At 39.1% G+C, this 16,119-nt stretch overlaps 1 protein-coding gene across 6 annotated transcripts in view; it reads left to right on the forward strand.

Moving 5' to 3' along the window:
* Nucleotides 1–897: 897 nt before the first annotated feature.
* The window catches only part of LOC149138932 (uncharacterized), a 251,773-nt gene continuing 236,551 nt past the window's right edge, over nt 898–16,119 (forward strand). The window contains exons 1-3 of one of the 6 annotated variants that reach the window (XM_089452900.1): nt 898–1,021; nt 1,483–1,647; nt 1,986–2,098. In XM_089452900.1, coding sequence (XP_089309026.1) covers nt 1,501–1,647; nt 1,986–2,098 — 260 coding nt within the window. In that variant the 5' untranslated portion in view covers nt 898–1,021; nt 1,483–1,500. Of the gene's footprint in view, nt 1,022–1,428; nt 1,648–1,985; nt 2,099–16,119 lie in introns of all 6 variants that reach the window. The other 5 variants (XM_089452904.1, XM_089452902.1, XM_089452901.1 and 2 more) reach the window with 5 other exon arrangements.

A 16,119-nucleotide genomic window follows, 5' to 3' on the forward strand; every position in this document is an offset into this window, starting at 1 on the left:
ATGGGATCCTTCACAGATCTGAGAGACTTACGAATGGTATTGAGAGGTCTAAAGGTCGAGGGGACATTATGCTTCTTAAGGATCCTCGCAATCCTGTCTGTAGTCCCCTGAACAAACGGAAGATGGACACCGGGAATCCTCTCCTTCTTATCTCTTTTAGCTACTGAGTTCTTAGCTGCTTTGAGGAAAGCCTTCTGACCCAAGTGCCTACTATAACCGTTTTCAACAAAGACATTAAGGAGATGGGATTTCTCCTCTTCGAATAAAGTCACTTTAAAAACATAAGGTGACTTTAATATAATAAAGTACTTTGTACTTTCGAACCTCATAAAGTGACTTTAAGTCAAATGACTTTAATAACTGGTAAAGTCATTTACGAGAAAGCTGTCTCGTGTGTTTTCCTAGGCCAAAGACAAAAAGTACCAAGAAACACTTCCTCTGTACCCTTTTTGTGAACACCCAGCAACATTAGCGACAACTGGTTGAGCTAATCCCTTGGGCTTGCTCAACTCTATCTACATCTAAGTTGATTATTTCCAGTGTTCCACGGGGACGCATCCCCCAGGGTCGGGTGCACGCACCCCTCGCACCCCACGCACCCGGGACGGGGAGTCTCTTGGGGGTGCGTTTCCCCACGCACCCTTTTTGGGGAGTCTCGGGGAGACGCAAGGGGGTGCGTTTCCCCAGTGTGGGAGTCTAGACTCCCCACGACTCCCTGAAAAGGGTGCTTCTGGGCGTCCCCCTTCAGTATGGGAGTCTAGACTCCCCAAAAAGGGTGCGCCTGGGCGTCCCCCCTTTAGATTTGTCTAATAAGACTTAAAAATTAAAAATCAAAAATCAAAACCATTAATTTTTTTTTTTTAAATTAAAATTAAAACTAAAAGCTAAATCTAAAAGCTAAACCTAAAAGTCATCTCATGAAAGGGAAAACGCATTGCTCCAGCGCAGACTTTGCCTGAACTCCGACTTTGCCTGAACTCTGAAACGCTGAACTGAGGGCCGAACTGAGGTACTGACCATGGTGAGCAGAGTCATTGCTGTTCAGCGTTGAGAGAGCGTGTTCTAAATTCTATCAAATTTAGAATTTTTATTTTCCAATGCTCTTTTACTACATTCACTATAACTCTGAGAAACCTGTAAAGCCCAAAACAATAGGGAGAAGACAAAGAGATACTGTGTATTCTTATTGGTGGTAGTAGCAAAATGAATTTTTAAGTAGTTAAAATAACTGAAGGGGAAGGGTTTAGGGAAGCATGTGTATAAAATTCAGAGCGTGAAAATGCCCACAGACCTTTAGTAATCCATGCAACACTTTATATTTGGAGAATTTCATACAAATGAATTTGGGAATGTTGTTTTCAGTGTTCAATTCATTAAATATCTTAAGGATATGCACCATTTGTATTTTCATCTAATGAAATGTTTCAGAAGCAAACAGTGATGGCCATTTTCAGAATTTACAGATATCAAAGTGTGTTTCAGTAAAGAATTGCTGACAAAATGGCTTCCAAAGAAGCACAACAGTTAGAACAGCGGTTGGAGGCCCAGCTCCTTCAACTCCAGTCTGAGACTGAATTGTTTCAGAGACTTATGTACAAGAATAAGAACCAACACCGCCGCTGCCTTTACTATGAAGCTCTGTCTAAGGTATCAAAGGCTTCATAATCATCTATTTTTTCAAATGTTACATATCGGGTCAATACTATTTTGTAGTTGTCAAAAGCGTCAAGAAACCCATTGTTGCTATTGTCAGTAATATTTGACTTTGCTAGGCAGATATTAGGCATATATTTCAAAGTTTTAGATGACAGTTCCACTAGTGGGTATGCTATGTTCATTCAGTGATGTTATGGCAATGTCTCATCTGTGTACTTCAATCTAGTTTGAACTTTAACATGACAAGCTTTAGGAACCCTTTTCTCTTACATGAAAGTCAAGTTTCATTAGGATTATTTATGTTTTGGATCTCTGTTTGTTTGGTGCAGGTGAGGAGAGATTTGAGGCTCTTTGAAACTGCAGACCTCAAAAATATACTGAATAAGTGTTTTCAAATTATTGGAATAAATAATCCCGCTCAAACAGTCAATCCTCTGGGAAGGTAAACATTTTCTTCTGCTGTTTCTGTAATGCATGTATGCTATAGCATTGATGTTCATCTTGTTGTAATTAGTTTGGTCCTTGGGAAATCTTCCTTTCACTTAGTGTCGTGTATACAGATACCAGATATCAGTGCCTCAGTTGCATGGGACTTAGGTTGCCAATCTTATATATATATATATATATAGATATATATATATATATATATATATATATATATATATATATAGGATTGGGCCTAATGGTTAAGAACATGTGTTTTATTGTAAGAGGAAATGCAGAGAGGAGTATAGTATGTACACCTCAATAGACTTTAGCAGTAAAGTCACTGTGCAGAGGCGGGTTTCTTGTCACACAAATAAAGGAGTCTCATACACCAATTTGGTGTCTGGCTTGACCATGACTTTAAAATATTATATATATATCGTTTTCTTTTTAAATTTTTTATTTTTTATTTTAATTTTAAAACCAAAACTGGAGAAAATTATATGATAAAGGCTGTAGCAGAGCTAAAGAGCAAGAGTACATGATATTGCTGGCCTGAGTTTCCAGACAAAATAGCCAGTTCATATATGCAACAAAAACCAGAGTTGTCCAAATGTCCACAATTAAAGCATTTAAAAGTTTCTTACAGGTATACAACCTTAGAAAAACACCTAGGATTTTAATTGATTTACTAAACATAAAAGTTACTGAAAAACATGCTAACTATGGTTTCTTCTCGCCCAATTTTGGAAGGATGGGAGTCTTGGTTTCCCAGATTCATGCCCTCCATCTTTTGATGGACTGTATCTTCCTCCTTAGAATCTGCTTGGACTGAATTTTATTGACAATCTGTGTTTGGAAGCAGCTGAATAAGATTTTTTTCTATGATTGTGGACCATAATTCGCAACATAGAGCATTCTGTCTCCAAGTCATCGATTTGTTGCTTCTATTGGACCAGAGTTGATCCGGACTTATGCAGGAACACAAAAGAATACAAACATAAACATAAACATAAACACAGAGATGTAGCAAAAATAAATCTTCATTTCATTAAATATCGAAGAACTGAAAGATGCTTACATATAGAATGGAAATAAACTAGCTGAGGCAATGGTAGCTTATCTTTGAGAAGAGGTGTGGCGGCTACATGCCTCTGAACTGTGTTACAATGAAGCTCAAGGGCCTTTTTATTATTGAACAACAAAGGGAAACCCTAAACAATCAAAACCCTAACCCTAGGAGATGGAACACCAAGAGTTTGTTGGCCCCGTTGGAGTTAGTTGGGCAGCCAACTTCCCGGGGTTGTAACTTGGTCATATGATCTCCGTTTGGCGCGTATGATACGTTGTTGGAAAGATCTCTTCGAGTACTTCAATATTTGCGGCAGGCCCTTGCCTACGGCTACAAGCTTGCTTTGGACCTCAAAATAATGCCATTTAGGGGGTCAAAACAACTCCGGAATTTCAGGGCCCGAAAAACTGCTAAAAATAGTAAATGCTGCTATAATCAAGGAAACTGATGAAACCAACTGGAGGTCTAGGAGGAATAGGCCGGTGGCCAGCAATATCCACTTGGATTAAGAGTATTCATAATTATTGCATTTTGAGAGGTGCAGTGATGTTTGTTTTCATGGACTTTGTTAGTCACAAAGAAGAGTGAGCTTCTGTTATGTTGAATGGACTCTTTGTGTCTTTTGAGGATCTTGCAAAAATCCCGGGCTTCCCAATAGTCCATGGATAAGTCACTACAGGACAACATTGCCAGCCCCTGACATTTCTCTTAAGAGAGCCAGGCTGCCACTTGGATGAATTTGTCCCAAGGGGATCCTGATTCCGGATTTTGGAAAGGCTTCGTACACCATAGACCATACAACAAAATGACCAGGGAACGAAAATTCCAGAGCTTGCTTATACCAAAGTCGAGAGAACTAGAATGACAAGTGCCCAACAAAGGCCATGGTTGCAAGAAAATCGAAGTACCATACACTTGAAAAAAGTTACGAAAGCACGAAGAGACCACAACTTACTAAAACCAAAGCTAAAAGAACTAAAAGGATAGGTGCCAAACAAATACCCAGGATGCAAGAACATTGAAATACCATACACGGAGAAAAAATCAAAGAACCAGAACAAAGAAATGGTTATGCACTTATTGTTAAATTCTTGAACCTAACACTGGATACCTTATTAACCTAGCAAATTACAAATCTATTGGATAAATGCACAATTCAGTTCTTAACACCAATCTCAATCACATGTGACACTTACAAATTATGCCCAATGAAAACTAGTTCTTCATTAATACCTCAGTTAAAGCCTACTTGGGCTCACATATTGGAATAATGGCCCAACTGAAGACAACTACGATTACTACATACCCTCGATCTGATCCAATCAAACCTTAGATCTATCCTTGATCTCCTTGTTTGATCATGGATCTCTTATGTTGCATTTCCGCACCTTCTTTGGACCAAATATAGTAGAATGAAAATCCTTCTCCACTCATCACCGAGATGCCTTTCTCAATGCCTTGTGCTATTATATGGTGTCTTTCTCCTCTCCTTAGCCTTGCTTTTATAACTTTACATTGAGCTAAATACATAGCCCTAATCTCCAAAGTGATTGGCAGTTGAGATTAGATCTCGCCTCACTTGAAATCAATGATTGAGATCAAACAATAATCACTAAAGTATATACCTTACTTTTCCTAAGTTTTTCTAGCTCAATAGCCAACATAATTAATTATGTGTTCTTTCTAAGTTAGACTTAGGCTAAATTACAATAGCAATCTACTCAATACTTGAGCAAGTGTCCTAAGGAGACTTTGGGTTACTTATGCACACCTAGAAACTTAGGTGTATGGAGAAGTACTTGCCCGAGCTACAAACATCAACACTTATCATGTCTTGAAATTTTATTTTTCAAACTAAAATTCCAAAGCACTGTTGATTTTGGGTAGCATTGGATGTGTTCTAGCTCCGAAATTTTGTGGAGGGGCTAGAACACATGAGATCTCCAGAACTTAGAAATCGTTTGGAGAAATTCCACCCGAATGAGGAGTTACTAAAATAATAAATATTTTTAATGGGTTCTTAAGTCTAAACTTAGGAAAATAAAAATATTAATGTGTATTAATCAATGTGGAAAAAGTCGAAGTCGGGATTAAATCGGCAAGGGTCCAAAAATTGAAAAAGTCGTTAAAGTCTGGAGTTTTTGAAAAAGTCGGAAAAATTAAAAAATACAAAAATATTCATTTCCTAAAAAATCCCTACTTTTTCAATAAAATCCCGATTTTTTCAAAAAAAAAAAATCGTTAAGGAAACTACCTCATTCACGATTTTTTGGAAAAAGTCTTGATTTAATCCCGACTTTTTCAACTGCGAAAAAATCGACCGATTTAATCGGCCAGCCAAAAAAAACGCGTTTTGGTGATTTAATCCCGATTTTTTCTTGACTTTTTCACTATTAATAACAATATGTGTGAGAAGGTTCTGAGTGATGAGGATCAAACCTGTTTTAATCTTAGTCGTTGATTAGAGATTAGATCATGGCCTTTGATTCTTCAACATGAAAAGTATAAGAAGAGGCTTGAGGGCTAGTTGGAGACACACTAAGAGATCAAATAGTTCGATTTTTCTGGGGCGTGGTTTGCTGAGAGAGTTGAGCTAAGTGATCTGAGTTGCAGTGAGGGACAGTTCGGCAGAGGGACTTCAGTCCAAGGCCGAGGATACATAGCAAAGAGGCAGAGCAGCAACAGGAGAGACATCGCAGCTCCAGAGAGGGTGACGCAGAAGCTAGAGGGGTTGACGCAGTTCCTTAGAGGCAGCGTTGGGGTTTTCTGCGGGGCAGAGGGAGCAACAATTCAACATATCGACTTCTGAGCAAGAGAGGCTCACTGGGAGGGTGACACAGCTCCTAGAGGAGGTGACGAAGTTCCAACGTAAATATTGGTACAACCATCGCTGCCCAACACTGGGAACAACAGTTGTCATCTGTGGGGTTTCATCATCCAATTGCTGGAATTGTCAAAATATCTGTCTCCGGATAGAAGTACTTCTGCCAAGTTTATTCTTTGTTGGGTGAGCCGGATTTGGCACCCTAGTTGTATTCAGAAATCTACTTAATAATATAAACCCTCTATATGCTGCACCGGTTTTCCCAAATTGGGTATTTCCAGGCACGATTGTCCAAAAATAACGGTGCCCTTGTGTGATTGTCTCAGTTTATTTCAGTTCGTGATCTGTATGTATGTGTAGGCTGCAATAATGTTTTCATCGCTGTTTAAGTAATTAAGTAACTTGTTAAATGTAAAGAACAAATATGAGATGATAAACCAATGATTGCAGTAGGATTTGTGATGTGTAGATTCATAAATTCTCACATGGTATCAGAGGATTGCAGATCATAGGAGACTAAAGACACCAGCCGAGAAATCCAGAAGAATTTGCTGCAGAGAGCAACCGTCCCGAGAGACAACGCTGTTCCAGAGCCTGAGACACAGAAGGAGGAGTGACACAGTGCAGAAGAGGTGACGCAGAGGCTCACGCAGAGCCTTCGTAAGCATTGTGAGTTAGGTGAGGGTGACGTAGTAGCTGGGAGGAGCCCACGTAGTAACTGCGTCAGCTGTCTAGGCCAGCGCAGAAGCAGAGAGGGGCAGATCAGGCTCACGCAGAGCCACGTCATCTTTCCGGACTAGGAAGGAATGACGCAGTGGCCAGTAGGAGCTGATCCAGCTCACGCAGAGCCAGAGGAGCTCAGATACATCAGTTGCTGGGGCTAGGGGAGCAAAGCAATTTTGATTTGAGGAGCTGGTGGGATGCTATTGCTGTTGGTGCAGAATAGTGTCTGTGGAGACAAAGACAAGGTAGAGGGAGTCACTGCCTTAACAGATTTCTTGCCAAAGTAATCTAGATCCGGGTTACAGCAACAAAGGAGGATTGGAGAGGAGTGATTTGACATTTGGCCGGTGAATTTCCGAGAAGGAAATTGAGACTCAGAGGGAGTTTGGAGGAGCTTGTTCCTTAGAAATTTTTTGTGCCGAAGAAATCCAGATCCAAGTCTTGTAGGATTAGTAGCAGGAAAGGGAGAATAGAACCAATCCTACATTTTTGAGCAGAGATGGCAGTGAATGGGTTGAGGGATCAGGACAGATTAGATGGAGCATCCAATTTTGTCATTTGGAAGGCCAGGATCCTGGAAATCCTAGACAAACATTGCATCAAGGACTATGCCTTGAAGGTAGTTGCTATGCTAGTCGATGCTGATTCGATGAAGAAGTATGAGGAGGCCCAGGCTAAGGCCAAGTGCATGATCGTAGACGGAGTCAAAGATCATGTAGTACCACATATTGCTGAGAAGGAAACAACAAAGGAGATTTGGGAGGTGTTGACCCTGCCGCCTACACCTACCTACAAGTCAGTGAGAAAAGCCTTCAACCCCACAAGGTGTGGTTGGTGGCAGGGAACTCAGAGAAGGGGCTGTCACACTAAATCCCAACTCTCTCCGTTTAAGCTATCTCCTAGGTTAGCGAAGGGGGTGGTCCCTAATGAAAAGTTAAGTTAAAAAGAGATGTGAGTTTCTAGGAGAATTGTTAGAGTTAAATAGATTATTTCTTTAAGATTTATAAGCAAAAACTGATATGAGCAATAACCATTATAAGATAAGCATGAAATACATAAACAACTAGTGCCTTCCAAGTATTTGCTCTTTAAGAAATGAAATTGTATTTTGCTTAAAACAAAAGTAGAATGCTTAAAAAATTGAAAGCAAAGCAATCCTGAAATGGAGACAAGGATGACATGAGATAGTCAAAATGATAATCTACAATTAGTGTACAAGAACTAGATCAAGACATGCAAGTAGAACTACATACTTGTCTAGTTAAAACAATGCTCTAGGTAGCAAATAAAATCCTTGAAAGGACAAGATATCGATCAAGAAAAATATTTAATTTAAATTTATGTGATCTTAGTAGGTTAGAGGAAAGGAAACTCCCTCTTTCAAAATTTCTTGATGAGATCCTTGAGGCAAACCGATTGGGTCCTTTTATTCTTGATCTTGGGAGTTAGTTCGTTTATTGGAGAGCTACCCCACGCCCAAGTAAATCATTCAACCAAATCTAAAGATCTCTACACACTTGGAAAAAGATGTCAGCAATCATAAGGGATTAGATTATACAATGGAAGAGAAGGCTAGAGATTTCACCAAAAATCTTCTAGTGCTCCTCTTCCTAGAGTATTTCTCTAACCCAAAAACCATACAAGATAGCTTGCATATGCTAATCCAAACAAGTGGTAAAATGATAACTAGCATAATCCAACATACATGTAGAATGTAAAGCACAACAATTGAAATAACATCACCTCAAGAAATCGAAGGAGAACACCAACACAATAGTACCCCAAAGTCTCTTTTATTATATGAAAGATGAATACAAAATCTAGCAGTCTTCGTAAGCCCAATAACTCGTTCTATGATACAATATGAGAGCCCATGGCTCTATTATATAGATAGTTGGGAGCAAATCCCAATGAAGAATGACAATGACAAATGGCATTGGAGCCAATCCCAATGTAGAATTGATTAAACAAGTGGCATGAGATGACAATCCCAAAGAGAAATTCGAATTTGTTGAATGGAGCTCCAATGCCAAGTGTAAAAATCAAATTCTGGCAAGCGGACATCATTTTCTTTTTTCCTTATGTGCCAAATTCGAATTTTATGATAGAATGACAAGTGTATATGGGTGGTAACCCATGTGGGGACAATTTCCCACAAAAATCTCCACCAAATATTCTCCCAAATCCCCTCCCAATTGTGCATTAACTTCACAAATTCGAATTTTCAAGTAAGCAACTTTCTCCTTTAATGCTAGAAATTCGATTTTATTTGAGCACATGTCTTTTCCTTGATTTTAGGTGTCCACATCACCTTGGGACTTCACTTTAACTCCCCCATAATTTTCCACCTCATTTCCGCAACATTTAGCATGTGTGGATATTTATTTTTCTCCATTTATTTAATTTCTGGCTTAATTAATTGCCAGATTTCCCGCTAAACTTAGGAAAAGTGGGTTTTGAGAGTTCAAAACACATTTTTAACCCGTCAAAGTGTTTCATAGTAGAAAGTTGAGGGTGATAGGTGTAAATTTCATTACTCATACCCCATACAACTTCTCTAGACATCACTTATTACATTACAAGTACAATTTTATTTGCAATTTTTGACCTGCGAGAAATCAAAAAAAATTAAAAAATGACTACTTAGACCTAACCAAATTCCACAATTTTTTTTGTGTGATCTAGTAGGATAATATATATCGACTCTAGACACTAAGATGCGTTAGAGGCTCAACCTTCAAACTGTCACCCCAGCTTGGGGTAAAAAGTGAGTGAAAAAACCCAGAAAATTATCCGCCTCTGAAAAAGAAGGGATAATTAATCAGATAAAAAAAACTCTCCAAGGTGTATTCGTTTGCTGATCGAGTCCCAACATCCTAGGCCTGTTACAGACTCAAAAACTCATCATTACTAGTATCACTTATTACAATTTCCCGCAGGGTGTAGAATCTGGGTACAAGAAAGATGTGAGAAGATAGAAGTAGAGTTAAAAAACTCTGTTGACTGATGATATATGATGGTACAACTGTCCTCTGGATCATCCTTGGGCGTGGGGTCTTCATATAATCATTAGGTGCCACTCCAGTGGTCAACATTTGGCTTCGTATGGGGATGCATGCTAGATATGAAGTGATAGTGTGTAAGAACCTGGAATCTGCATCCACCGATAAAAGACATATATCAACAGTATCCATTCAAAATATCATCAAATGAAATCAAGTACAGAAATGAATAAATGGAAATTTATTCTAAGAGCATAAATGATAATTTATTCATGAAATAAAACTAATTAAACACAAATGACAAGGGATAAGTTTAGAAATATGATACAAAAAGATTCCCCATGGCATCAGATGTCTTTGGTGAAATCCATCTTGAGAACCTGCCTACTCACAAGCAACTCCATAGGTTCTTTCTTTGATGTGCCTTACCCAATTTTGACTATCTTGGGACTATGGCTTGCCCCAATATTAACATGTTTGTGGCCATTAGATATACCAAACCTCTTCCTTTTCCTTTTCCGACTATTGATGCATTGAGGCTTGACCTTGCTCAAAACTGGTGGTTCATTTTTTATATCTTTTTTCTCTTTTTTTCTTTTCTTCTTGGTTAGTTGCGATGGTGATGATGATGCATTTATTGCCAATCCTACTGTTTTGTCTTGAAAATGCTCTGATGGAAGATTTTAAGTACCCCAACTTTTGGAGCTATGCCTAATCTCTTTGTTTTGAATTTTCTTTGTTAAGGGGGGAAGAAAATTTGTCAACACAACATCACTTCCTGTCTGGCATGATCTGTAGATAATCTCATTGTTGGGTTTCCTTGAATCTTCAACATGATATCTTTTCTCTAACTCTCGATTAGGTCTGACAAAGGTATTATCAGACATGGGGATGGTGGCATATAATAAGTCCATTTGAAGGCTACCACCTAGATCTGATGCCCATTTTCTTGATAGGAGCATTCCCCATGTATCGGGAACATCTATCACAACAATATCCATAGTCATTATTCTATCTGTGTATGCAGCTAGGAAAACTTGTAAATCTTTAATTATCCCACACATTTCAATTCTTTTAGAATCCATTGAACATATGTTGTGATATGGCCTAGATACCCTTAAATTCTGTTGCTCCATGACTTTCTTGGTCATGACATTTGATGAAGGTCCTTAATCAAGCATGCAATTGTGTAAAAGACGAACATTCACTATCAAAGAAACATAAAATGGTAGATGATTTTCATTCCCCACATAACAATTCATACTTTTCAATACAATTTCCTCATCTTTCGGTTCGTCACTAGGCTTTTCTTCCCTTCGAGTAACTTCAATGGCACTTTGTAACTTGGCCCTTTGAGGTGGTATCCTTAAAAGTTCTGTCACTGGAATAGAAACCTTTGCATTATTCACCCAATTTCCCAAGTTGAAATTCAATTCTGAAGTAGGACGAGAAAAATTTATGTGATTATTCCGGTCTTGGATATCCCTTCTTTGATAAGTCATCCCTTTGGGTTTTTCCATAGCAAGAATCTGTCTAGATGTAGGCGTTTCCCCAAAAACCTTAGTGACCTTGTCAAAATTTGCAATCATATTTTAAACCCCAAGATTATTAGGCTTATGGTCAATCTCTTGATTTCTCTCAAAGGTGTATATATGATCTTCCATGGAGAACATATTGATTTGACCACTTGTCCCTCCTAACATGCCACTTTCCATGGTTCTCTTCACATATGGGCATGTGGCTTCTTCATGGAACTCATTACATGGCCTACAAAAAGGCGGAATCTGATCAACCATGTTGGTGGATTCCAATGGATTTGGAGGTCTATGCTCTTGTTGAGGGCCTTTATTCTTTTGCCATCTATCATTTGGCCTAGTTTGGAATCTTTGCACTTGTGATCTCTCCATGGCCACCAACCTATTTTGCATGGCTTTGCATTTCTTTAATGTGATTTGCTTCCATGCTCTTGATGAGTTGAGTTAATTCTTTAATAGGATCATGTGTAGTCTCTTCCTTGGCATTGCCTTTGTAATCATTTAATTTTGATGGCCCTCTACTGTAACTAGGAATTTCAGATTTTCCTGATTGCTTTCTAGCCCTTTCTATCTTCAAGGTTTCAGATTGAGCTACACTTAGATTCATAGGCTCCTTCATCCTCAACTCATAGGCAGTGTCAACCCCAAAAGCATCTAGATATGAGCATAAAAGAAATTCATCAGGACGTTTAACAATAACAGGCATGCTTTTTACTAATTCATTGAATCTCTTGTTAAATTCCTCCATTCTCATTTTTCTTCATGTTGCTAATGGCATTGATCAAATGACTATTTTCCTTCTTCTCTCCAAACTTATCTAAAAATGCAGTTAGAAGGGCTTGTAAAGAGTTATATGAGTTAGCAGGTTGCTCGGTGAGCGAATCAAGAGCATCCTCTTCTAATGATAAAACAAAAAGTCTCATCTTCACATCCTCATAGTTAGCAGTGTTACACCATTTAAAGATACAAACATTTAAGTTTTTCACATGTGATGTAGCACTAATGGCATTGTTACCTTGAAAGGAAGGCAACTTTTCAATAGCCATGTCAGGGATATTGTGAGGATAGCCATTTATGTTAGTGAAGTCACAAGGAGCAAAAGGATCATTCATGATGCTAGGCGCTACTTGTTATTGAAAAAGCAAATGAATATCAGAAATAGCCTCTTGCCTAAGACTAGCAAGAGCTCTACTATGAGAAAGTCTATTCAAGCTCTCTCTAAAAACCCTTTCAGGATTAGGAGAGGGGCTAACTAGACCACTTGAATTTTTCCTAGGAGAGACTCTTGCAAAATTTGGATTGAGTGGAGTCGCCACTTGAGCAAGAATCTAAATCTAAAGTTCAAACTGCTAAAACCAAAAGGTTAGTCGATTACCCATGTACAAGAAAGCTTCTCGCCGACAACGATGCCAAAGATGTTGACCCTGCTGCCTACACCTACCTACAAGTCAGTAAGAAAAGCCTTCAACCCCACAAGGTGTGGTTGGTGGCAGGGAACTCAGAGAAGGGGCTGTCACACTAAATCCCGACTCTCTCCGTTTAAGCTATCTCCTAGGTTAGCTAGGGGGGTGGTCCCTAATGAAAAGTTAAGTTGAAAAGAGATGTGGGTTTCTAGGAGAATTGTTAGAGTTAAATATATTATTTCTTTAAGATTTATAAGCAAAAACTGATATGAGCAATAACCATCATAAGATAAGCATGAAATATATAAACAGCCAGTGCCTTCCAAGTATTTGCTCTTTAAGAAATGAAAATGTATTTTGATTAAAAAAAAAGTAGAATGCTTCAAAAATTGAAAGCAAAACAATCCTGAAATGGAGACATAGATGACATGAAATAGTCAAAATGATAATATACAATTAGTGTACAAGAACTAGATCAAGACATGCAAGTAGAACTCCATACTTGTCTAGTTAAAACAATGCTCTAGGTAGCAACTAAAATCATTGAAGGCACAAGATATTGATCAAGAAAAATATTTAATTTAAATTTATGTGATCTTAGTAGGCTAGAGGAAAGGAAACTCCCTCTCTAAAATCGTTTGATGAGATCCTTGAGGCAAATCGATTAGGTCCTCCTATTTTTGATCTTGGGAGTTAGTACGTCTATTGGAGAGCTACCCCATGCCCAAGTAAATCCTTCAACCAAATCTAAAGATCTCTACACACTTGGAAAAATATGTCAGCACTCATAAGAGATTAGATTATACAATGGAGGAGAAGGTTAGAGATTTCACCAAAAATCTTCTAGTGCTCCTCTTCCCAGAGTATTCTTCTAACCCAAAAACCATACAAGATAGCTTGCATATGTTAATCCAAACAAGTGGTAAAATGATAACTAGCATAATCCAACATACATGTAGAATGTAAAGCACAACAATTGAAATAACATCACCCCAAGAAATGGAAGGAGAACACCAACAATAGTACCCCAAAGTCTCTTTTATTATATGAAAGATGAATACAAAATCTAGCAAAGTCTCCGTAAGCCCAATAACTCATTCTATGATACAATATGAGAGCCCATGGCTCTATTATATAGAGGGTTGGAAGCAAATTCCAATGAAGAATGACAATGACAAATGACATTGGAGCGAATCGTAACGTAGAAGTGATTAAACAAGTGGCATGAGGTGACAATCCCAAAGAGAAATTCGAATTTGTTGAATGAAGCTCCAATGCCAAGTGTAAAAATTGAATTCTGGTAAGTGGACATCATTTTCTTCTTCCCTTATGTGCCAAATTCGAATTTTATGATTGAATGACAAGTGTATATGGGTGGTAGCCCATGTGGGGACAATTTCCCACAAAAATCTCCACCAAATATTCTCCCAAACCCTTCCAAATGTGCATTAACTTCACAAATTCGAATTTTCAAGTAAGCAGATTTCTCCTTTAATGCCAGAAATTCGGTTTTATTTGAGCACATGTCCTTTCCTTGATTTTATGAGTCCACATCACCTCGGGACTTCACTTTAACTCTCCCATAATTTTCCACCTCATTTCCACAACATTTAGCATGTGTTGATATTTATTTTTCTCAATTTATTTAATTTCTGGCTTAATTAATTGCCAGGTTTCCCACTAAACTTAGGAAAAGTGGGTTTTGAGGGTTCAAAACACATTTATTAACCCATCAAAGTGTGTCATAGTAAAAAGTTGAGGGTGAGAGGTGTAAATTTCATTACTTATATGCCATACAACTTCTCTAGGCATTACTTATTACATAACAAGTACAATTTTATTTGCAATTTTTGACCTGCGGGAAATCTAAAAAATTAAAAAATGACTACCTAGAACTAACCAAATTCCATGAAATTTTTTGTGTGATCCTGTATGGTGATACACATCGACTCTAGACACTAAGATGTGTTAGGGGCTCAACCTTCAAACCGTCACCCTGGCTTTGGGGTAAAAAGTGAGTGAAAAAACCTAGAAAATTATCTGCTTCTGAAAAAGAAGGGATAATTAATCAGATAAAAAAAACACTCCAAGGTGTACTCATTTACTGATCGAGTCCCAACATCCTAGGCCTGTTACAGACTCAAAAACTCATCATTACTAGTATCACTTATTACAATTCCCCGTAGGGTGTGGAATCTGGGTACAAGAAAGATGATGAGAAGATAGAAGTAGAGTTAAAAAAATCTTTTGATTGATGATATATGATGGTACACCTGTCCTCTGGATCATCCTTGGGCGTGGAGTCTTCATATAATCATCAGGTGCCACTCTAGTGGTCAACAGGAGACGTTGACCACCTCGTATCAGGGCTCTTCCGTGCAACGGAAGATGCTATTAGAAAATCAGTCGAGATTGTACCAGATGCATAAAAGAGAGGAGATCGATCCCTTACTTCTCAGGTTGCAAGGGATTCGCGACCAGTTGACTTCCGTGGGGTCTACACCATATCCTGGGTTCATGGTAAGGACTGCCCTATATGCAGTCACCGAGGACTGGGAGACTTTTGTCCAAAGTATCTTGGGCAAAGCAACTCTCCCCAGTTGGGAGGGGATGTGGGCAGCTCTTTGACAAGAAGAGCTCAGGAGGATGACCAAGACAGGGAGTAGTGGCAAGGGAGCCCAGGTCAAGAAGGAGTACGAGGAGGATGCAACTCTCGTATCAACAGGACATCAAGGGTAGCAGAAGAGAAAGAAGAAGGACATCACCAAGGTCAGATGCTTCAACTGTGGGGAAATGGGACATTATGTCATTCAGTGCCCCCGGAAGAAGGGCAAGGGGGAAGCTTCTGAATCAAAGGCTGCTCCAACGAAAGCAGACAAGGTAAGCGAGGATGATGATAGTGCCATGAGTGCTCATGCGCCTCTGTAGAAGAGGTGGGGTGACATGGAGTTGTAGTCGAGAGGACTACATGTGGGGGCAGGATCCTTGAGGTGCCCAAACTCTTGGATCACATACGGCTACGAGAACACTTAACGACAATAGCAAAATGACGGGTGTTGGTTGGAGCGAGGTGTGATGGAGCGACAATGGCATCGCTAGAGTGCCAAATTCTGAGGCAATGCAGTGGATGTTGTAGCAGTGCGAGAGGCACAGAGCAGTTTGCAGCAATGCAGTGGCAATAGAGGGTCAGCACAGATTAGCAGTAGAGGTAGCTTCAGGATCACGAGGCATCCATATTGACCAGGATGTCAGTGTTTGGGTGAAGTTTCAATTGCTTACTTCTCAGCAACTGAGTTGCAGTGCAACAATTAGCAGTGGCAGTGCTATGGGTAGCATGATGCAACATTTTGAGAGGGAGCTACAGTACAGATGTAGCAGTGGCAGTGGCAGAGTCATGGGCAACAGTACAGGAAGCAGCGGTGCAGTGGATGAAGGGCAGCAGGCCAAGCATCAACAACACAGAGGACCAATGCAGTGG

This window comes from Pinus tabuliformis, chromosome X, assembly GCF_031772625.1.
Source record: "Pinus tabuliformis cultivar Carrire ecotype Pingquan chromosome X, CPIR1, whole genome shotgun sequence".
Taxonomy (NCBI): Eukaryota; Viridiplantae; Streptophyta; class Pinopsida; order Pinales; family Pinaceae; genus Pinus; species Pinus tabuliformis.